Below are 25,064 nucleotides of genomic sequence, written 5' to 3'. Positions count from 1 at the left end.
TTTTGTTTTTACTCTCAATTTATTGAACTCGTTGAATATAAGGTTTAACAATATTTACGGGGTTGAAGATTTTTTCATCAGCCTCTGTGCGAAGTCCATAGGTAATTGCTTATAGCTTGTCATTGTTAAAGAGGCTCTGTGTATCTTAGAAAAACATGTATATATACATATTTTCCATTTTATTACCGTAATACATTCATTCTATCAGCAGCATAGTTTTAAAGTAATTGAAGATTGTTTATGGCATTTCTACTTTGAATTGGAATACTACAAGTATCTTAAAGAATAATACATGTCTGAAAACTTATGATAATTAATATATCTTAAAATAGTGGTTTTCTACAAGTTCCACAAAGTTTTGTTTTAGACCTTACTTTTACAATTTCAATTGCGTTATGAAATGGTTCCTTCATTCAGATCGAAATTGACGTAGTTGCATGCAACGTTTATTCACACATGAATATTCTCTTCATACATATATACAATAAATTTTAGTACTCTGGCTGTGAAACAGGCCTACACCTAGCACTAGTAACTTTCCTTTCAAACGTCGGGTTGAATCTCCACAGAACGAATGCCTGACATTCTTTACGCTACAACAAAATAAAGTGGAAAAATAAGTATTTGTATGCAGTGTTGAAACCAACGTCACAGTGTGTATATTAATCATTCCGAGCAGAATTCATATAATTACCGTACTGGTGTGTATTTGCAATGTGATTTAAAATCTTGCCGACATTTGTATGACAAAATAGTTACACAATATAATGTTTGGTTATTTCTTGACTTGAAATCAAAAATTATTTACAAACTAAGTGTGCATACTTACGTTTCCATCATTACAGTCTGCTATAAATGATACCAAATAGTAATCCTTGTTTGGGCCTGTCTGAAAAATGAAATAAGCTTTTTAAGTATTATATAAAGATAATTTTATGCATAAAACTTTTATTCGGACTCATTTAACCTACTTTAAAGCTTAAATCTTCAAATCATCAGTATATTATTTTCTTTGTGCTCAAAGCAAGTCACTTTACAGGGCTTAAACGAAGAAAATACATAAAAATAAGAAAAAACAACGTGAATTTTGCAGCAATTAACTCAGATTATCATAAAGAGAAAACTTTCAGAAAAAGGCGAGTAATAATTAACATAAACATATCTAAAAAGAAAAGGCAAGGGCTTCACAACAAGTTAGTAAGCATACCATAAAGCTTAAAAAGCGAGATATGAATAAAAATTTGATCCCTATGTGGTAAAATATTCACGTCAAATCTTGCAACATACACATTTCATTAAAAAGAATGGATCAATTAATAAACAAGCAAATTAGACGAATTGTTATTCCCCCGCGTAATGGGTTTGTTTTGAGGAATGGCAAAGAAATATATCCGATAAAAAGTTTATGATGTTACTTAAAAGCAAAACATTTCTACATTTGAACGTAAAAGAACTGAAGTCCTTAGGAAAGCACAATCATTTATGTATTTATTATTTCGTTCGGTTTAACGTCACACCGACACAATTTTAGGTCATAAGCCGCCTTTCCAGCTTTGATGATGGAGAAAGACCCCAGGTGCCCCTACGTGCATTATTTCATCACGAGCGGGCACCTGGTTAGAACCACCGACCTCCCGTAAGTCAGCTTGATGGCTTCTCCACATGAACAATTCAACGCACATCGATAAGGGGCAAGTGATTTGAAGTCAGCGACCTTAACCATTCGACCTCGGAGGCTCCAAGATCACAATCAAGTAAGAAATCTGGAAGTGGGTGGTGACGGGGGTGAGGGTTTACAACTTCACTTTTTGATAAATATTCATTGGAGGTTTGAAAATTAAAAAAACAAACTATTTTTTCTATTTTTGGTCGGTGGGGGTGGGGGGAGTGCGGGGCGGGACTCTGGTGTTACTTGAGCAAACTAATTGAAACTTGACAAGCCACATTTCCCTATAGTAGTGGACATGTATATCAAGTTTTATTTAAATATTCCAAAACTACTTTCTAGATATGGCCCTGGACGGACGTTAGGGAATTTGAAAGACGGACTAAAGACGCCAAAACTATATCCCTCCGTCTTTGGCAGGGGATACCAAACGTCAATTTCATACACGATGATGCCTTCAAAGAACATCACTGAACATATCATAAATATATAAATGCTAAATTTTCAAGGAAAGTCCAAAGCATAAAATAAACGTAGCAAAAACATTTTCCGGACACAAGTCAGATAAAGGGTTTGCTGTAGTTTAAGCATTGTTTTTTATAAAACACAATATGGTATTAACGTACGTATCACATAGAAAAGAGGTTACCATTTCTGCATATACTATTATGATAATAAAATATGAGCCCTGAAGTGTCAGGAATCTTATTATTATTAAACTTTGTAAATGTATATAGGGGGATCCGGAGCATACCAATTTCAACTGAGTAAATAATTCTTTTCAACCCCACACACACAACTAATAAATTATTAGATAATAAAACTTAACGAATATGTGATAATGAAAAAGACTGGTCATGATATCCTGAACTTAAATGCACGGATTTTTTAGAAAGCCTGAACAATGACACTTTTATGAAAACTGAAGAACCCTTGTCATGATATCCTGAATTTAAATGCACGGATCTTTTTTTAGAAAGCCTTGAACAATGATACTTTTGTGAAAACTGAAAAAGACTTGTCATGATATCCTGAATTTAAAGGCACGGATTTCTTTTAGAAAGCCTTGAACAATGATACTTTTATGAAAACTGAAAAAGACTTGTCATGATATCCTGGATTTAAATGCACGGGTCTTTTTTAGAAAGCCTTGAACAATGATACTTTTATGAAAACTGAAAAAAAAACCCACTTGTATGATATCCTGAATTAAAATGCACGGATATTTTTAGAAAGCCTTGAACAATGATACTTTTATGAAAACTGAAAAACACTTGTATGATATCCTGAATTTAAATGCACGGATTATTTTAGAAAGCATTGAACAATGATACTTTTATGAAAACTGAGAAAGACTTGTCATGATATCTTGAATTTAAATGCACGGATTTGTTTAGATAGCATTGAACAATGATACTTTTATGAACACTGACAGAGGATATAACATACAAGGATTTCAAATTAGTTCTTTAATTATTGAATTTGCTTTAAGAACATGATGAGATATTGGGTAGTTCCTAATGAAATTTGTTTCGTGAAACGATATACATTGTATAGCATCCTTAAAAGAAGTACACAATAATTCCACTCTAATGCATCACAGGTATAATATGTAATACTTTGTTTTAATATATAAACATTTTCCGAACAACACTACCAATTGGGAGACATCAATCTATTCATATTATTTAAGTTACTTACTCATACATTATTATTATTATTACTTACATTCATTTTTTCGTATGCTTTCAACATGCTAATGAATGTTACTTGAAGATGCTTTGCCGCCGTGTACGCAGATCCAACAGCCCTCCTTAATTCTATACTAATTTCTCTCCAACCTTCTAAAGGTAAACTGTAAACACTTGATAACACAACAAATATAATATAAACTTTTGATATATTCAACATATCTCCGGTATTAATTTATCACGTTGATCAAATAGAGAGAACTCGCTTGTTTTAAAATATATTTATATTTAGATACATTTTGTCGACATCCTTGACTCTTGTCTAGTTTTCATTAAATTTAATCTCTTACGTCACAGTTTGTATGTCATTGGCTAAGATAGTTGAAACGTACTTGTTTACAAGGTATATTCGTAATGTGCAGCAAAAACATTGCGTGTTTCTATTTCTGTTATAAGCCAGTGGCAGGCAAATATACAAGGAAATTTCCTGATTAAATACGACTGACTTTTATATCAAATGCTGTTGACAATTTTATTTAGTATTGTAACACGACAAGCTAATAACTTACATACTTGTAGAGCAAAATCTATTTCGGGTTATTCTGCAATACATCGACCTTGAACTATGCTGCGCATGTACCGTGTTTTAATTGTTGTAATTGTAATTGACCTTAGATAAAAACACACCTCTTATTCTCATCTAACGTTATTAGAAGTATGTCGAGTTAGAATCGAAATAATTAGCATCTAAATTTTGATACTTATGATTTCTTAAAAATACACGGATTTGCTGATACTTATAGAATAATTTGTTATACCTCATATTCTTTTCATTTATACTTTATTAAAGAAATGGAGTCGATTTTCTTAGGTGCAAAACTGACGGTGATGCGATGTCAAACCTCCAGTGGAATTCATAATCAATAGTTCTCTTTTCCTGATTAAACAGGTCCTAAAAGTAGTTGTACATCCGAGTTCATTCCATTAATTCGGCGTAATATTACACTAAATCACATCTATGCAGTAAGGTGAATATAAAATGATAAACATACTAAATTTCATTGAAATGATATTCATATATATAAATTGAACAATCTTTGTACAGGCATATATCAATAATTGTGACAAATTCTCTATCTTGTTATATTTGAAGAAAAAGTTGTTTTTTCTTCAATCAATTTCTTTTTTAGACTTATTTTTCAATTATTTAAATTATTTACATGAGAGGCTGCAAAAACAATTTGAATACTAATTTCCTTGCTTGTTATCCGAAAGACGATACCTGTTTTTAACTTGTTCGCCCCTTGATATTGAAACAAGTCGAGGGGAATTTAGAAAAATTTAGACTGTCCATTTGAAATGCAGTAAAAAGCCTGGAGTAAAGCGCATTGCTTACACAAATCCCTACTGTCTTTAAGTTAGTTATTTCTGTCTGTAAGTTAGTTATTTAGAATCATGTTAAACTTTAGTCTTCCAGCCGTCTAATGATTTCGAATGGTGTGTTCGGGCTAGTTTTTCACTAAATATTTAAATATCGAACACTTTGGTAATTAAAAATAGTATATCATTTTATTATTTAGAATTATAGAGATCCAATACCTACATTTTGCAATAACTCTCACTTAAGGTTTTACATCTATCTTTGATAATATTCAGAACAGTAGAGAGTAAACTATTTATACATTTCTGGAAATTACAGGTAAAATAATTGAACTCCCAAAATATCAATAAATTTCATCCTGTCAAATTCCAAATGTCGCTTGACCATCAGTGAGACTGCGAATGTTTTCTTATGTATTATTTCATAGATGTCTTACCCCAGCCAGTTTATATACAAATGATACATAAACACTGCTTGTTTACGCTTATTCCTTTTTTCCTTATTCCTCTAGCCCAAAAACTTTTATTATTTTTTTACAAGTTTCTTTCTTTCTGGGTTTAGTAATGTGCCCCTTGCCGTTGTTTTGTACGTGTTTGCTAGGTTTGACGTCGCACCAGCACAATTATAGGTCATATGGCGACTTTTCAGCTATGCTGGTGGAAAGGAAAACCCAGGGTGCTCCCCGTGCCTTATTTCATCACGGACTGGCACATGGATAGAACCACCGACCTTTTATAAGCCAGTCGGATGGCTTCGTTACGTGAAGAATTTAACGACCCGAGTGAGGCTTGTTTCCTTTCCCTTTCTTTTATTGTTATATATTTAGACACACTGATGAGCCATTCACGGCGAAACAAATTTGTGACTTTTCTATTCAAATTTAAGAAAATCTAAGCGAGCGTGTGAGTCATTTTATAATTTTGAATAAAACGAGAAGGGTAAATGGTATCTCTTACATCGTGCATCTTGAGATGTCATTTTTCGAGTTATATCAGTTTATTTCAGGTTGCAGTAGATACATCGCTCCTTTCATTATGTGCCTCATGTAAGGAGTACAGATGACAGGCTAACGACTACCAGAATGATAAGCCCGTTGACGTTTGTTTTATTTATTTTGCACATGTTTCTTTTTTGTTTTGACCGATATGCATAATATGTTGCTTCATTGGTGTTACTTTATATGGTCTCAGTTCTCCATGTTAAATGATTCATAAATTATCTACTTCCAAAGGATCTTCATAAAGATTTTATTAGCTATCACAACAGCAATCTTGGAGTGCCGTGTCACGGCTGTAAAATGTTTCCTCGTGCATGAATTCAGTGTTTTATATTGTCTGGTCTTTTGGACCATGAAGTCAATTCGGAGTTCAGCTTAAGCCGGTGCTAGTGGGCGTGAGAGGCGTTGCACATTCCATTACCATTTATGAATAGATTCAATCGCACCGAGTCTTGTATCATTTTGATTTGTTACTCTACTTCCAAATGATCTACATAAAGATTTTATTGATATATAGTAATGATCTTATTCTGCATTCAGGAAGAATATTCCACCGAATCGATTTTATATGGACAGGGTCTAATGCGGGCTATGCTTTCGTTTCTACAAGTGCTGAATAATAATATTACTAAGTATGTATATGTAGAAAATATTCAATTTCAAGATACAATTTAAACACTTATGGCATGAACTTTATTGCATATACTATATTATACATGGGCAGTTGTATATGAGTGTCTCACTCAACTCACAATTCTATTTTGTGTTTGCACAGTTTAGATGAGTATTGCTGATTTTTGAGTTATCATATGTCGATGATTGCAGATCTAGATCCTGACCAGCCGTTTACAAATTCTTGTAGAACGCGGGTACAGATTACATAACAGAAATATTTCAATTTATGAACTTATCGTATACATTTTGAAAGACTTTCCTAGTGTATTCGGTGAAACCTCAGTTCATAGTCGCTCGCCCTTGACAATTATATTGATGCTTGCCTTCATTTACAATGTTAATGGGATTAAGCAAGAAAGTTTTCCTTTGTTTTGATATAAATAGCAAACATGTTCTAAATGTTTAACGTTTTAAAAAATCGTATTACTGTGATACTCGTCAGCTATGCCACTAAGTGTCAAGTGTACAAACGATTAACATATATTTATTTGCAATTTGATATTTGAATGAAACATGGCTGAAGAATATCCCAATGACTTACTCTGGTGTAATATACATGTAACGAGATTTGTGGGATTCTATAAAAATATGTGCCAATTTTGCATATATGTTTGTCATAGCAATGTATTATTTCATAATAAAAATGCATTATCAGCATGTTGTAAAGTTACGTGAACTTGCCTATGCCATTTATGACACATCTTCTGATTAGAACTTTGATAAGAAAAGTATATCAGAATAACTACAAGTAAATTCGTAAACGATACATTTCTGAACATTTATAATCAATTTATATCATTTAATTTCCCTGTCGTGTTGACATAACAAATACATATGTTTAATATATCATCCTTGTGCAACAGGGACGCAGCTTGCATTCGTAAGCATCTCTTCACCTTCACGTGCCCACAGATATTTCCCCTGACATTCTTGAGGCTAAAAACAAAATCGAACAAATAGTTAGTGAATAGTGACATGCATCCCTGAGATAAGCTTCTAAAGTCAACCTTGCCATAATTGCCTGTAGAAAATTTATCGAACTGATGTTAACCTTTGGTTTTGCGATGATATTAAAAAATGGTTTCTTTATTCTCAGTAAAGACGCAGAAAATCAGGTTATTTTGTGAACTGAAAATACTAATTGGAAATATGTATATTTACCTTTCCTTTTACAGAATCTGCTAAAAAGAATACTTAACAGAAGGCTGAGTCTGTGTCTATCTGTAATATGAACATAAAAAGTATTAAAATGCATGAAACAAAGATACGCTTAATAAGCAGGAATCCTTCCTCATAGATAATAATTTATGAATATGACAGGGTGAAAGATACAAAATTAAATAGATTCATGAATTTTACGAATAATTTTTTTAAACAAGCTGTGTATTCTAAACAACGATGTTGTTGTTTTTAGAATTGACAGAGACAATCACATGAACATTATATTGTTTTAGCATTTGAAATAACTAATTTAACAAAATGATATGGTATTTAGTAGTTCCAGAAAATGTGAAATTCACACCATGACACGATAAAAAGGTATAAAATCAAAACAAAAAAAATATGTTACATTATTTTACTTTTCCATTAATTTATCGAAAATTTAAAGTGAAATATATCTGCCAATTTCATTGTGAATATCAAAAACATATTTTACTGATAAGAAACTATAAAATGGGCAAAAGTCAAAATATGATGTAAAAAAAAATTTGTTTGTTCCCTATGTAAGAAACTATCTTTCACTCATGAATATCTTACATTTTCACTCGTGCCTATGGCATTCGTTGAAATATTGCATCTGGTGTTTACTCGTGAAAGATATTTCGATTTTACACTGAATCAAACAAATATCCGGCCTCTATGCTAAATGCAGGTATTAGGATTTTCAGAGCAAGCCTATCACGTAGTAGATAAACAACCTATTATTTGAATCTCTTCTTATATATTTTATATTATTTCTTAATTTAGTTTTTATCATCTAAATTCCTTCATATATATTTTATAGGAACCTTTGATTTACGAGGCTGTCATATTTATCATTATAAGGCGTGAAACACATTTATACTGAAGCTCACTTCAGCTAGAATTAATTATCATAAATTTGAAGGAGGGGCCGATCTGTTATTGCAAATCTGTTAATAACGCTTCCAAAACGTAGTTTTATGACTTTCATTAAATCATAAATTTGAAGTTTATAAGAGAGAACGGAAACATTTTAATGTTTAACCAGCATTTGTTCATAGTAATTTTGGCGCAGTGATGAATTAAATTCAAGCGATCTTTGTGTTTGTATATTATTACCATACCAAAGGCATACTTCCTCCAACGGATACCTCATTATTTAGAATACAGAGGGTCCAGGTTAAGCAACATAATGCAATAAGCATTCAGCTTGGTTTCTTTACTAAGTTTCAAAAATTGGTCTTTTTTCATTTTAATATTATTATGCATTAAGACAATTCTCGGAAAAGAATAATCATTCTCAGAAAAATCATTTTAGTAGATAAGGATGTTCAATAAATTATTCATATTACATAACTAAATGGTTACATATTTTCACTGAGTTGAAAATTTCCATTGACATAATAAGCTCAATGTCTATTTTATAAAAATTCTTCCTCACGTTTTTTATGAAAGTGTATCCTCTTCTGCTGAACCAGCACGAAACGAGTATATCACAGTCAACAGCTTTTCCAATGCTTTGTGTTCATACTTGTTTCGTGTTTATTGATATCAATTATCAATTATAGAAAACAAATTACGCAAGGAATACAAGTTCTGTGGAAATACAACTTTGAAATATAGTTGTACATTATGTATCACCCGATTGCAAACTTTTCACTCATCCTTCGGTATAAGACGTCGTAAGATCCATTAAATCTAAATATATTGATCAACTCCTTTCGTATATTGACAGCTTCTTGACTTATTTAATCTTTTATATAAATTTAACCAATTGAAAGCTTTTCTTTCTCTCACGTGACCAGTATTATACTGTGTGATTTAAAATGTATTCCCGATCTTTTTAAAACTTACAGTTCAGAACTGCCATATTTAATACTGAATTCAATTCAAATGTGGTAAATAAAAATTTAACTGAACATGTAGAGCTACTTTATCATTATAATGTCATGCCATAACAGTTATTTGTTTAATCAAAGTTCCAGTTTCATTACTGGCAAAACACATTTATTCTGTGTTAAGCTATATATGTACTAAGTGTGTACGCTTTTTATCCTAATGCATAGCACGTTGAGTACACGTTCACCAGTTAATTTATGTTTACAATAACTTTATGTAGAATTTTTTCATAGTTTTCCAATATGACATTATGGTCTAGAATACATTTAACTGTGTAGGGATGATACGGCGCGAAAACAAATACTTTGTTGTCCTCACGTGACTGGAAAGTAATGGATATATATAGATATAAGACATTTTATTTCGACGCCTAGAAAAAAGTTGCTACATATACGAATAAAAAAGTAAGAGAGAAACCATCGCAGAAATGTGTTATCTGAGCAAAAGAGAAAATATGCTTTTTTCCTTCTTGCATACCAACGCCCCCTTTTCTCGTCCCGGAGCTATGACAAAGATTGAGCATCAACTGAAGCGAAAAGTTTATTATTATATTATGGTTAAAACTGATTTTAATATATTTTTGAATTTCTTGGTTTATTAATTACTTGCTACCGCTTCCGTTCTTTTGTGTAATTCATATTTTGTTAAGTTTGCTGATATATATTACCATATATTTCGTTTTTATTTTACAATGACAAGTTTAATATCTTGAAAAATATAATTTCAATTTCAGGAAATATCCTCTCTAAATCGTGTTCTAACTACATGTACATCTGTATTAATCAAAACTGTCTAGTTTTGCATTGTTTCATTGAGACATCTACACACAGAGAACAATACACCATTGTTTGCTCATTTAAATAAAGATATTTAAATGAACAAAAACAATTTTCGCCATGTATTTCATATAAACAAGAATTATTTCTATATCTATAAAATTCCAATGCAGTTTGCCAAAACAACAAACACATCGTACCTAAAAAAAATGGAAAATCCACAGATGCCCAGCACGAGAAAATAATGTTGCAAGCCAAGCGCTTAGGCCAACCGTCCGACCTTACATAATTCATTTCAATGGCATTCTCAGTACATCTAGTTCCAGTCGTTTGAACTTTAACCACTTGATAGCTTGCCAACTAACTTTGTTATTTTTTGTTGCGTCGATGTCTTATTTCTTTGGCCATGCTAGAACAATAGAAAGACAGTTTTCTGTTTGTTTCTTTGTTTTTGTCTTATCCTGTCAGCAAAACTACATGGCGACAGAGAAAAAGGACGATATTTGTACGTTCGCCGATAATGGCGGCATAAAAGTGGCGTCGTCCCGCTCTGTCAGATTGGCATAGGTTGGAAAAAAGCAATGTCACAGAAGACATCGTTCTGTATACTGTTATGCTGCTTTATCGACAATTGTGATTTACTATTTAGTCGTCGTGCCGCTCTTTTCCTCCCGCAACAACGAATGAAAAACATTAAAACAAATGTCTAGTTTGTCGCTCAAAATATTTGGTTTGTCTTTAAGTCGTTTTAGTCACTCTTACATCAACGACATATCGACTTTTCCTATTTTCGTTATCGCGATCTGTTGCACCACCGCATTGACAGAATGGCAAGACGCTGTTTGCAACAAATGCATAAATGGGGTCTTTCGTTTTGTCGCGCTGCATGAATCAGGTCTACACGATGGCTGGCTGACAGACAGAACAGTAAATGTAGTTATGTAGCTGTGCCTCAATATGACCTTTTACAAAATAATATACAGCGAAAGTAACAAACTCCATTGTATTAAAAATCATATTTCCTGACAATATTATCATGAAACGCCTGCGCTGCTACAAATGATGAGCTTGCAGAAATGCTAATTTGTATTGACGGAAATTTGAATGTTAAAAGGTTAATGTTAGGTTCAACAAGTTCATTAATTCTAGAAAACGTATATATGTATTGATGTATTATAAGCTAACAATCAGTACATGTTGTTATTGTTGTTGTTTCACACAGAAATTCAATTGATTCATATTAAAACCGCATTTTTATTTTCATTTTTCATTCGCATTTTTCCAATTTCCCGTTATATACTAATAATAGTATGTTTTTGTCGCTTTGCATCAGACGTGAATCTGTCTTCAGATGATGTTTCGTTGTTTCAACACTCGAAGGTGCATATTTGCACGTGGTTTTTATATAAGCAATGTTATTGCGAAATGGAGGTATGTTTTACAGTTAAACAACGAAAACGGCTTGTATTCTTGACACGGATATATATCCATTTTGACGGGCCCATGACTATAATTGTTTGAACTATAATATGCACATATCATTGTTTATACAAAATGGATTGTTGTTCGAAGTGTTTTTAGCATTTCAAACCTTTAAATTACTGCAATTTATACCATGAAAAAATCAACACGACGACACTATTTCAATAAACTTGGGCAATATTAGTATTGTACATCGTTCCGATCTTCTTGTATCAACAAGGAACGAAATGCTATTAAAACATTAAATCAAAAGCACTTACGTTTTTCTAGAATAACCTTTTGTTAAACTTTTATATAATATCAAAATACGTATCTGTTGTCCGTACATTCGAAAGGAGCAAATGAGTGCAAACTTTGAAAATATGAATTGTATATTCACATACATTATATGCCCGTTTTCATTTCGTTTAGGGGTTTAAGATGTAATGTATAATATTTAAAAATACTCAAAGTTTGTATCATCTTTAAAAGCAAATGATAAGAGACATCTATACGGACCCAATTTATATCATACTGTCGGTAATTTTAACATATGTTAGAATTATTTTTCGTAGGTATTACACAACAGAATATACTATACTGAAATCGGCCTTACAACTATTCCACCTAGAGTGTCAGCTACTTTACCCATTGATTCGATACCTTTCTCTATCTAGACATCAAATCGTGTCCAGTTGGATTCGCAACGAGATATGTGAATCAGTGCAAGCAGAACAAATACAGAGAAAAAAGATGTCGACATTTCAGTTTGATACAATCCTTGAAATTCTTGCGACTAGCAAGCTTCATTCTCGCGACTAGCAAGCAAATTTCTCTCCCGATTGCTGTGTCGTAATATTCTTGAAATTGTTAATCTCATAGCTGTACGTTAAGCAGAACCTTCATGTTATTAAGATTTATATATCTTCAAAAGTAAGACGTAACATGAACTGTGAAAATAAAATATGTGTGTTTCTTATAAACAAACTCCTTTTGTTTGAATGTATTCGTTCCTCAAAGATTGGCTTAACATGTATCAAGGTAATGGTAAATTTTCTGAAAATCAATGTTCAATAGTACTACAATATAATACCATTCTGTTTGAAAAGTAGTGGCAACAGTGGCGGGCTATACATACCTCAGTCGTTTTCCAAGAAATGACTATGTGAGACCTTCAAAGCGCAAAAGCCACTCAGAAAGAAAATGCATTTTGAAAGCGCTCTTTATGTATACTGTTTATACACTGGTATAGAGCGCGTTTCAAAGCGGGCGGGGCATGATTTAGTGTAAGGGTTCAACCAAAAGTCACAAGGGGAGAGATCAGGGCTATATGGTGGTTGTGGTAAAACCTCAATATAATTCTTTTAAAGGTATTACTGTACTACGGCTAATCGATGGGCCGGGGCGTTGTCATGTAGCAGCTTGATGCCACGCGCCCCTGTCCTTGGGCGCTTTGCTGTATAGTGGTCAAGAACAGCAGAGAGGACATTTACTTTGTAAAATATACTAGTAACACTACTGTGTTCAGGGACAGGGAGTCAAGCCACAGTTCCATCGGAGTCAAAGAACAGGGCATACATAACTCGCCTGATGCTTCTGCTCCGCCGAGCAATAACGGGCCTTTTGTTATTTTCACCTACTCACATTTTAATATTTTCTTTATTGCCAGGCTCAAAAACGTATAGCCACGTCTCATCACCTGTAACAATTTCTTTGATATGCCTACATTCCTTGTTTTTTATATTTGACGAGCAAGGCGGAAGCTTTTTCTACCCTCTCCCTCTTTTGCTCAGGGGTCAATAAATGCGGTATCCAGCGTGCACAAACCTTACGCATGTTTAGCCTTTCTTTTAAATCAGAAAAAAAACCGCTGACGAATTAAGGCTCGAAATTTCTCCTATCTGCTCCACTGACTTTTATGTTACTGTATAATATAGATGAAATTGTGGGGCCCAAGTGATCGTGGCAGTTGAATATAACGAGAAGGATAAATGGTATCTGTTACGGTCCAAATCCGATCTGGACCGAAATCATGCACCTTGAGATGTCACTCTTTGAGTTTTATCAATTTATCTCAGGTAACAGTAGATGCATCGCTGCTTTCATTATGTACCTCATGTAAGACGTACAGATGACAGGTAACCATCTATGACTACCATCTATGCAGAGGTGCGTGATGCGGTCAACCAGTCAGAATGATAAGCCCATTGACGTTTGGTTTGCTTACATTTTCCACATGTTCCTTTTTCGTTTTGACCGATATACAGAATTTGTTGCTTCAATGATGTTTCCTTATATGACCTGAGTTGCTCATGTTAAACGATTCATAAATTCTCTACTTCGAAAGGATCTTCATACAAATTTTATTAACTATCACAACAACAATCTTTAAGTGCCTTGTGGCGGCTGTAAAAAGTCTCCCCGTACTTGGATTCAGTGTTGTTATATTTTCTGGTCCTTAGGTAACATGGAGTCTATTCAAAATCACTGTAATAGAGTTCCACTTAAGCCGTTGCTAGGGCGCATGAGAGGTGATGCACATTCCATTACCTCTCATGAACAGACTGTGTCAAACCGAGTCTGCTATTATTTTGCTTGGTTGCATTCTCTGCTTCCAACGGATCTTCGTATAGATTTTATTGATATATGGTAGTGATCTAATTCTGCATTCAGGATGAATATTCTACAGTGTGGTTTTATATGGACAGGGTCTGATGCAGGCTATGCTTTCATTTCTACAAGTGCTGAATAATAATATTTGAGGAACATTGATTATGTGGAAAATATTCAATTTCAAGATGCAACTTAAACATTTATGACAATGTCATGAACTTCACACTGCATAGACTTTATTATATATGGGCAGTGGTATATGCGTGTCTCATTCAACTCACACTTGTATTTGCTGTTAGCACAGTTTAGATGAGTATTGCTCATCTTGTGGTATCATATGTCGATGATTGCAGATCTAGATCATGACCAGTCATTTACAAATTCTTGTAGAACGACGGTACAGGTTACAGAACAGAAATATTACGATTTATGAACTTATCGTATAAATTTTTGAGTGATTTTTCAATTATATTGTTAAAACATCAGATACGGCCTGTAGTTCGTCTGACATACTTTACGTGGTCATACGTTAATCAGGTATAAAGAGTCCGACATCTTAGGCAAAACTGCTTAAGTAGCCTCGCACGAACTGAGATTTGAACCGCTCATATTGTTTAATCACTTTCATCGTCCCTTGTTCTCGACAGTATTGATCGTTGCCTTTATTTACAATGTTTGATAGGATAATATAAGAAAGTTTTGCGTTTGTTTTTTGTCAAGACCCATTTTTGTCATGATGCATAGTATCATTTTTATCTGAAATAAGTACAATTTAATCATAAAATCTAAAGTTACAACGTATTTAAGAATGCTTCAGTCATTGTTTTGGTATATTAAAAAGTTGTTAAAAATCATATTACTGTGCAACTATTCATCTTTGCAATAAAATATAAATTTTATAGAAGGTTAGAACAAATATTTTATTTATTATATACTTGTCCAGGAGTAACTTTTTAATATATTTTAATATATATATATATATATATATATATATATATATATATATATATATATATATATATATATTATACCAGATTTATATAGCGCCCTTTTCATGACAAACACGTTCAAAGGCGCTTTAAATATAGCAAACACAGTCACACAGGATGCGAAATTCATCCTCTACTAGTACAGACACAGAGCGATCTGACCAGAGGGACAGAGTGAGATAAAGCCCCCAGAACAAATAGAGAGAAATCCTTTTTAGATACAGGCTTGTCCGGCAAACTTAGGATTCGAACCCCGTACCTCTGGATTGACAGTCAAGCGTCTTATCACTAGAAAACCGGCCCACCTATATATATACGTATGTGCAGAGGTTTCTCTTCTTTTCATTTCAATTTGATGCCTTTGCATAAAACTGTAAAAAATGTATTATCAGCCAAGTTTAAAATTATGTGAACTTGCCTGTGCAATTTCTGAAATTTCTTCTTCTGATCAGAACTTTGATAGGAAAAGAATTTCAGATTACTAAAAGTGAAATTCGTAAACGATACAATTCTTAAAATTTATTATGAATTTATGATAAATCAATTTACAAATTTTGCTTTTGGACTATGATTTCAGAGATACAATAATTTTTTCATTGTTTTAATACTTTTTTTAATTTCAATGACATCATAAAATGTTCCTTTCGTGTTCATATAAAATTTACATAGTTATAGACAAAATTTGTCGCCTTCATGTATCGTTAACCTTTACATCAACGTATCTTCACTGCGTAACAGGTCCACAACTTGCACTTTTAACTTTCCTTCTGCTTCCAAGTGGCCACAGAACTTTTCCCTGACATTCTTGATCCTGAATTAAATGAACATATAAATAGTAAAATAGTGATGAGCATCCTTGAAATAAGCTTCTAAAGTCTGTGTTGCCATGTTTGCCGGTAGAAAACATATTGAATTGATGTATAACCTTAGGTTTAGCATTGAAATTTAAAATGAGTTTTTCATTCTTACTAAAAACGTAAAAAAACATTAGTTACTTTGTGAACTGAAATTAAAAATCGTTTACTAATATTTGAAGTATGTATAGTTACTTCTCCTTCCTTAGATTCTGCTATAAATGATACCCAGTAGAGGTCGCCCGAGTCTTGGTCTGTCTATAATGTGAAACATGAAAAGTATTAAATGCATGAATAAAGATATGCCAAATATGCAGAAAACCTAACTCACTAAAAGTCCATTAACAAACTATAAAGCTTTAAAATACAACAAACCATTTAATATGATAATCATGAATCATAAAAAAGATATAGAAAATGATAAATATGGTGATTTTTGCAACTAATAACTCAAATTTTCATATGAAAAGAAGCTTCAAAGAAAGGATGAAAAAATGATAAATGCGATGAAGTGTTCACAGCAATCTGACTAAAGTACTTGATCTTCTAAACGAAGATCTGAGAACGACCTATTCACATACGTCTTCTGTATATTTTGGATTTCCATTATTGCTATTTTTATGTTATCCAATCAGACGACTTGTTCGATTGTCAAAGGATAAGAAAAATATGCGGTTATTCCAGGACTCGAACCCGGGACCCCTCGCTTACAAAGCAAGTGGCCTACCGACTGAGCTAACCGGCTATCTGATACATTACGACATAAGAATTGTAAATATCAAAAGTCAATGCTACATGTAGATTTGCAAGATGTTGTAAGCTAGGCTCTGATTGGCTAGCGAAAGAGCCGTCAGAACGAGGCAATGAATAGGTCGTTTTCAGATCCTATGCGTAGCGTAATAGGAGATGTACTTTAGTCAGATTGTGTTCACAGCAAATAACAAAATATTTCATCATACATTAATCTTTACCGACAGAGCTAAGACATAAAAAAGTTAGTTTCGTATGCATTGATGCTTTTATAGCAAATCACATAAAATATCATAAATCCTAGATTTTTAACGAAAGTACTTGTACATTATGAAAAGTTAGTTTCATATGCAGTAATGTTTTCACTGCAAATCACTTAGCATATCGTAAAGTTTAAATCTTTAACGAAAGGACCAAGACATGAATAAAAGCTATTTCCGAATTAAGATATGTTTTCACAGAAATTCATTTTTATATAACAAAAGATAAAAGATAAGGATAGATTTCCCGGAAGCACAGAACACCCCCAAACACAGCCATAGAGCCATGCATCGCAAAGTAGGCCCACAACAAAAAGATGCTGTAACGGAAAAATATTGTAGATATTGTAAAGTATAAATCTTCAAAGAAAAGCTATCAATAGAAGTTAGTTAGGTGTATAGTGATATTTATTTTAATTTATTCGACATATCCGAAAACTTAAATCTTCAGAGAAAATACCAATGAATAAATGGAAGTAAGTACCTTAAATCACTAAACTTTTTTTCATTTTAGAAAAAGACAAATACATAAAAACTGAAGTTTCGTATGCGATGATGCTTTTAAACAAAGTCTCTAAACATATTATGATGCTTTCATGTTGTACGTAACAGACGAATTTCAAAATGAATACAAGCAAATATAAGTATCCGTACAAAAGTCAGATATGGAGTATTGGTGAACTTGAAGCTTTTTTTTAAAGAAACTGAAACAAATATAAAACGAAAAATGTTTTGATTGCACCTTGTAAACGGCACTATTTCCCGTGTCCACAAAACGTTTGTCTTATTGTAACGTTCAATGAAAAGAGCATAGATTTTTGCATAAATATACATATAATCGGCTATCCCACATATGTCAGTAAGAAAATGGCTATGAAACATTGGAAAACTCAATATAATAAAATTTGAAAAATAACAGTGTTTGGGAAACCCATGACATTGCAAAAAAATTCGCGCTGAGTGATATATACTATTCGAGACCATACTAGAAAATTACTTGAATTAAAGAAATCAGTAATAACGAACACTTCTATGAGTATGACAGGGTGAAAGATACAAAATTGAATGATTATATATATTCTTACGAAAGCTTTTTGTATGCATTTTAAACAAGGATATTGTGAGAGACTATCTCATGTACTGTTTAAGCTGTTGAAATATCTAATTCAAAACAATCATAAAATACTGATATTGAGAAGTTGCTAACATTTGAAATATACACCGCGGCACCATATGCAACTTCCCTACAAAATTATAACACGCAGATATAACACTGTAAAACGCTATAAAATGTAGTTATTAGAATTTTTAGATTATATATAACCTGAAACTGCTCGGTCAAAAAAAATGTTTATTAGGAGAACAACATTACATCACTGATGATGTTATATTAATATGTACATGTGTGCAATTGCAAATAGACTAGTTTGAAAACAGTTTTTCTAAATAGTTTACATAATTGATGTTTTTAATTAAGCCTAAAATAAGTATGATTTTCAACAAAAATCTAAACAGGTTTTATACATTTTAGAATTTATTACATTGATTTTTAGTGCGGAACTACATGTATTTTATATATTATTATATTCTGTGTACTATACATTCTATACGTTTACATCTGCTGTCTTTAATTCTGGAATATATTTTTACCCTTCTTACCAATTATCACTAGTATGTTATGGCTGCATTTTTAATATAAAACAGATTTTCTGTTTCACATAGACTATATTGACAGTCTATTTTTCCTAACCTTTCAACGCGAAAGTATTCTATATGAAAAGTCATCAGGTTTTAAATGTTGATACTGTTTCCTTCTTATCCTTAGTGAAAAATATTAATTTTCAACAATGGAAACATGAAGTTTTACTAAAAAAGTAGAGATTATTTCCAAACAGAATATCTTACCATTTGAAAAAGTTTATAACTTTTAATGCGAAACTATTCTATGTGCATCTGTTCATATAGACTAGTTTCGCATTTACACAAAAACAGATGCATTAGATAGACTATTATGACACATACCTTTTTTGGTATAATGCATCATCCTCTAAGGGAAGATATTTTTTCCGTCCATGCGCATGCCAAAATGCTTTAAGAATTTGCAATAAAAACATTTTTGGAAAAAATGTCACATAGACTAGTTTCGCGTTGAGCCCTCGATATACTGAAAGCGGACTTATAACTGTTCCCCCAGTGTGTCAGCTACTTGACCCGTTGAAACCTTTCTCCACCTTTACATCAAGTGGTGTCTAATTGAATTAGCATCGAAACACGCAGAACAAATACTAACAAAAGACATGCCGACATTTCAGTTTGATACGACCATTGCAGTTCTCGCGAATGGCAAGTTTCGTTCTAGCTACTAGCAAATATCAAAGTGATATGGGTATTAATTTAGCAGAATTAATACAAAACAATGAGATAAAGTACGTAAATATGAACAAAACATTGAACATTTTCTCACCCGCTTTAAAATTGTCAGTCTGTTGGCTGTATCCACGGATATACATCGTGATTGTACACTAAGGTTTTTACCAATTTACAGTTTTATTCACCTGCACGAAGGTGATATTGGCCTTCACCTGCCGGGTAGGTTTATGTACATGGCAAATATCACTTTCGGGCACCCTACCTGAACTTTGTACTGAATGAAACATAGGCGTGTAAGTGTATAAAAACCCGCAAGGAATAGTGCTCTTGTTCATCTCAAACAGTTGTCTACCTGAGGAACACTGAATTTAATATTTACTCAGATGCCTTACATAAATCGCTTTTTCAAAGACTGTGCCCAAAAGACTCTTTCATAACGTACACCAATTTAAGAGTTGAAAACACAAGTTAAAACTGCAATTAGTCTATTTAAGTGAAAATCTATTCCAAATTAGTTTTTATACAGAACTTCAATAATCTGTATCTCCCTTTAAATATAGTGGCAGGGAAGGTGCGGTGTGGCAGTATGTCCACTAGGAAACGTTTGAGCAAATATACCTCAAATGATGCAATCTGACGGTTATCTGACATAGTTTAAGCATGAATATTTGACACAATGTTATCAGTTTTGATTTGTAAATGATCAAACAATATTTGACTAAATTCATAGCTTTTTAATTTCGTTGTTGTCCTTTTCTACCATCCTAAAAATTATAAATAGTATTTTAAATTTGTGCGTGCTACGCGAGTTGAAATGTGATTTAAATCTTTATTTTCATCGAGAACATATGATTGGCGATATTTTCGGAGAAAGAGAATGTCGGGTGATCCACAGAATCCAGAGAATCCGGTTCTTAGAATGGTATTTCAAACTTTGTATTGCCGATCTGATAACAATTCCTGCCAGCTATGCTTTCATACGAGTATTTAGATACATGCTGGTAATTGCAATACCTATTTTCTTAGTACTTTACTTGCACAACATAGACTTACATTCCTTGCTCGAGTATTAAATAATAAATGTTCACAAAAGTGTATTGTTATCGAGTATACGTGTTACCATACAGCTGCTGTTATGGTATCAATACATTGTTTAACAGCAGAATTAGGTTTTACATTGTCAAAAATAAGCGTCTGACAAATCGAATAATAACATTACACATATGTTAAAGCAAAATAACTCGCATTGTTCTGAGGATCACTGGTTCGTGTGATTGGTTGACGAGTTCTTTTTTGTTAACAACTGTTTTAGCTTATTTTTCAAAGTTCGTAAGTACGATTTTGTTTTAGGTTACTTAAATTATAACACTAAATCATTTGTGCAGGCCATGTTTTTAAGAACTTTGCTAGTCTTTGAATTTCATCTGCCTTTGCAATTGCTCAGTTAACAAACAGTTTTGGCGTTGAAAGGCAGTTAAGAAATTATAAGGTCACTCAATGCAGCCTTGACATATCAAAATACTTCGTTATATCAATAAAGAAAATATATAGAAAATACCAAAATATAGTGAATTTTGCAGCATTTAACTCAAATTATCATGAAGATTAAATTTTCAGAAAAAGGCGATTAATAGTTCACAGAATATGTCATACAGCTTACATCTAAATTACCTTTGCATGCAGTTATGTTATCATAGCAAATCACCTAACATATCATTAATGTGAAATCTTCAAAGAATGGACATCAATGAAAGGTAGTTTTGTGCATATTAATGTTTTTATTTTTTCAAATCTCTGTATAAATAATAGCTTGCTTCTTTTGCAGTAAAATATTCATGTAAAATCACTGAACATTGAAAAAAGAAAAGACAAGGGCTTCACAACAAGTTAGTTAGCATATAAATATGAAGCTTAAAAAGCGAGATATAAATAAATGTTTGCTCCTTATGTGGTGCAATATTCACGTCAAATCTTGAAACATACTCTTTTATTAAAAAGGATGGATCAATTGATAAATAAACGCCAGTTTCATAAACGAGTATGCCTTCAAAGAAAATCACTGAACATATCATAAATTAATAAAACCTAAATTTTCAAGGAAAGTTCAATGCATATTAAAATAGATGTAGCAAAAACAAATTCCGTACAAAAATCAGATAAAGGGTTTGCTGTCCTTAAAGCATCTTTCTTTTTTTTATAAAACGCAATGGTACAAACGTACGTATCACATGGAAAAGAGGTTACCATTTTTGCATATACTATTATATTAATACGATATTAGCCCTGATGTGTCGGGAATCTCATTATTATTTCACTTTGTTAAAGTATAATGGGGGATCCGGAGCATAACAGTTTGAGCTGAGCAAATCATACTTTTCAAGCTCACACACACAACTAATAAAATTATTAGATAGTAATACTTAACGAATATGTGATGATGAAAATTATTTTTCATGATTTCCTGAATCTAAATGCACGAATTTTTAGAAAGCTATGCACCTTAAACAATGCTACTTTTAAGAAAACTGACAGATGCTCTAAGATACAAGGATTTTAAGTTAGTTTTTAAATACTTGGATTAGCTTTTAAAAAATGATGAGATATTTGGCAGCTCCAGATGAAATTTGAATCGTAACACGATATACATTGTATAGCATCCTGAAAAGAAGTACACAATTATTACAGCCTAATATATCACAGGTATAAGATGTAATACCTTGTTATAATATATTAACATTTCACGAACGATACTTCCACGTGGGAGACACCAATCTATTCATATTATGTAAGTTCCTTATTCATACACATTTTTATTATTACTTACATTCATTTTTTCATATGCTTTCAACATGCTAATGTATCTCACTTTAAGATACTTTGCCGCCAGGTGCGCAGATCCAACAGACCTCCATAAACTTATACCAATTTCTCTCCAACCTTCTGAAGGAACACTGTAAACACTTGATAACACGACAAATATAATATAAACTTTTGATATATTCAACATTATCTCCGGTAATAATTTATCACGTATCAAATAGAGAGAACCTTTTAACTCGCTTGCTTTAAAATGTTTATATTTATATATATTTTGTCGATATCCTTGACTCTTGTCTAGTTTTCATTAGATTTAATATCTTACGTCACAGCTTGTATGTCATTGGCTAAGATAGTTGAAACGTACCTGTTCACATGGTATATTCGTAACATTGCACGTTTCTATTTCTGTTTTTGGCAAGCGACGGGCAAATTGCACGGAAACTTCCTGATTAAATACGACTGACTTTATCTTATGATGTTGACAAATTGATTTAGTAATACACGGATATGCTGATAGAATATTTTGTTAATATACCTCATATCCTTTTCATTTATACTTTATTAAAGAAATGGAGTTGATTCTCTTAGATGCAAAATTGACGGTGATGCGACAGCAAAACCTCCAGTGGAACTCATTCTCAATAGTTCGCTTTTCCTAAGAAAACAGGCCCAAAAGTAGTTGTACACCCACGTACATCCCATTAATTTGGTGTAATAATAAATTGAATCACATCTAGGTATGAAGAAGAATATAGAATGATGTACATACTAAATTTCATTGAAAAGATGTTTTTATACCTATCAATTTAAGGGATTATATCTCGACCAAGGAAAAATGTAACGAAGTTGTGACATTTTATGTACCGGCTTGAAAAATAAATCAAAGACTACAGAAACCTGATCGGGCTGAGTAATGTTTTGCTATGGTTATGCAGGTGCACGAAGCGATATTTTTAAATGTTATACTCGTGAATTTTGTGTAAACTGACTTAGACACTAGCGAAGTTGCATGTCTTTTTTTTTCATTTACAAATATTCCTAATAGTTTTTTTCTAAAGACAAATTTATTGTTGATTTAGGGTTTATTGTCGTTCCTGAAATACCTGGAATTGTCCTGTGGATACGGAGAAACGTTTCAACGGCTTACCAACAGCATATTGGACTGATTACACCAAACAGGAAGTCACTACTCAGTGTTACATGTGAAGAAGTCCAAAATGTAGTGTCATGCTGTTGATGAACTCTGGTATACTGTCATATGAGGATGTGACAGTTATATTTTTGGCTTAGTGTTATTGCTTATTGTACTGAGAAAAGATCTAGACCATTTTCATTGTGAATTTCCAGGTATTAGAATAGTATGAATATATGAATGGATGATGTTTTCTTATATCATTCTGTTCATTTTGTGACACATCCCACTTTCTAAAACGTTTTAGAAAAAAGGTATACTGACTGAGAAAAAATTGTTAATACTGATCGAAAGCGTTAATTAAAACACAGACGTATTCACAGAACAGAAAAAAACAAATTGTTCTTCTTAGTAACCGTTATATATCATCATTACTTTTGTAATGTGTGTCGTCCGTACGTGTTTATGAATTTAACGCTTATAAAGTTTGTAAAATGCAAATCAATCCTACCATCGCATAATTTGAATTTATTGAAATTTCGAAATGTCTTGAACAACATGTATACTTTCAAAATACACTGTCATACATAACTATTTGCGGCCACATATTTAGTTCTTCGTTGAAATAAATGAGCACCTTTGAGATATACGTATGTTCTGTTTATTACAAATGACCCCTCAATGTGACTTATAGATATTTAACTTTCGGTCATAATTTTTGGATGTTGTTGCTAATCTTATGCAACACCATACTTTTCTATCAAATCATGCACAATTATGTATTTTCAATAAGGAAATGTTTGACGGGCCCCGACTACAGCTGATATCCAAGCCAGCTCATTAGCAATCATCTGTTGTTTTGAGAATCAGTTGTTTAAAATGTGTTGAGCGACCTGTGGATTTCCCACTTTTTCAATTTTATGACTGTGAATGTGCTGATATATGCTTGAAAGTCGTGAATCAAAAATTTTTTGTACTAAATGTTTTAACCGCAATTGCTTTTCTTCGGCGTTTCGAATCCGAAAACATTGTGCTTTGTTAATACCAAGACTCTAAAACTGTTCTTCTATGGTGCAATGTGCATGCAGCGTACTTTTTAAAACTTTCTTTTTTATTTGCTAACGTTGTTTAAAAAGTCCTTGGTCTCCTTAAAATAATCTGTATAATCTATTTTGAATATTTTCTACGTTTGTTCCAATCTATTAATTTAACTAGTCAGTTTTTTCCAACCATGCATTGGGGAATTCGACCCGGCTAAACGCATAATTTGCATTACACATGCACGATAATGATACCTATAGTTTCAAGAGATAATAGCATTGTAATTCGGTCACATAGAAGATTCGTGTCAAATCTCCGTAATCGTTATTTTTAGCCCACATGTTTATTTTAAACATTTCCCATGGGAATGCGTTCCTATAGGAAATATTCCCTGTAGGAATTTTTTCCCTAGGGAATAGTTATGCAAGAAAATATAGCCCGCCTGCTTAGTTCAAAAGGGACAGCGCAAATCTACAAATCGCGTGCTCGTGAGATCGGTCCTCGGTC

At 32.6% G+C, this 25,064-nt stretch overlaps 2 protein-coding genes across 2 annotated transcripts; both read right to left on the bottom strand.

Moving 5' to 3' along the window:
• Positions 1-3,619, bottom strand: LOC123538343 (insoluble matrix shell protein 2-like). The gene is made up of 3 exons (XM_045322370.2): positions 3,395-3,619; positions 830-889; positions 1-593 (listed from the first exon to the last, which is right to left on the bottom strand). The coding sequence occupies exons 1-3, from the start codon at positions 3,575-3,577 to the stop codon at positions 492-494; spliced, it is 345 nt and encodes a 114-aa protein (XP_045178305.2). The 5' UTR covers positions 3,578-3,619; the 3' UTR covers positions 1-491.
• Positions 3,620-15,836: 12,217 nt separating this feature from the next.
• Positions 15,837-22,688, bottom strand: LOC123538344 (uncharacterized). Its single transcript, XM_045322371.2, has 3 exons — positions 22,389-22,688; positions 16,380-16,442; positions 15,837-16,141 (listed from the first exon to the last, which is right to left on the bottom strand). The coding sequence occupies exons 1-3, from the start codon at positions 22,569-22,571 to the stop codon at positions 16,055-16,057; spliced, it is 333 nt and encodes a 110-aa protein (XP_045178306.2). The 5' UTR covers positions 22,572-22,688; the 3' UTR covers positions 15,837-16,054.
• Positions 22,689-25,064: the final 2,376 nt, after the last annotated feature.

This window comes from Mercenaria mercenaria, chromosome 18, assembly GCF_021730395.1.
Source record: "Mercenaria mercenaria strain notata chromosome 18, MADL_Memer_1, whole genome shotgun sequence".
Taxonomy (NCBI): Eukaryota; Metazoa; Mollusca; class Bivalvia; order Venerida; family Veneridae; genus Mercenaria; species Mercenaria mercenaria.
The sequence above is the reverse complement of the archived record's forward strand: the minus strand, read 5'-3'. Positions and strand labels throughout refer to the sequence as shown.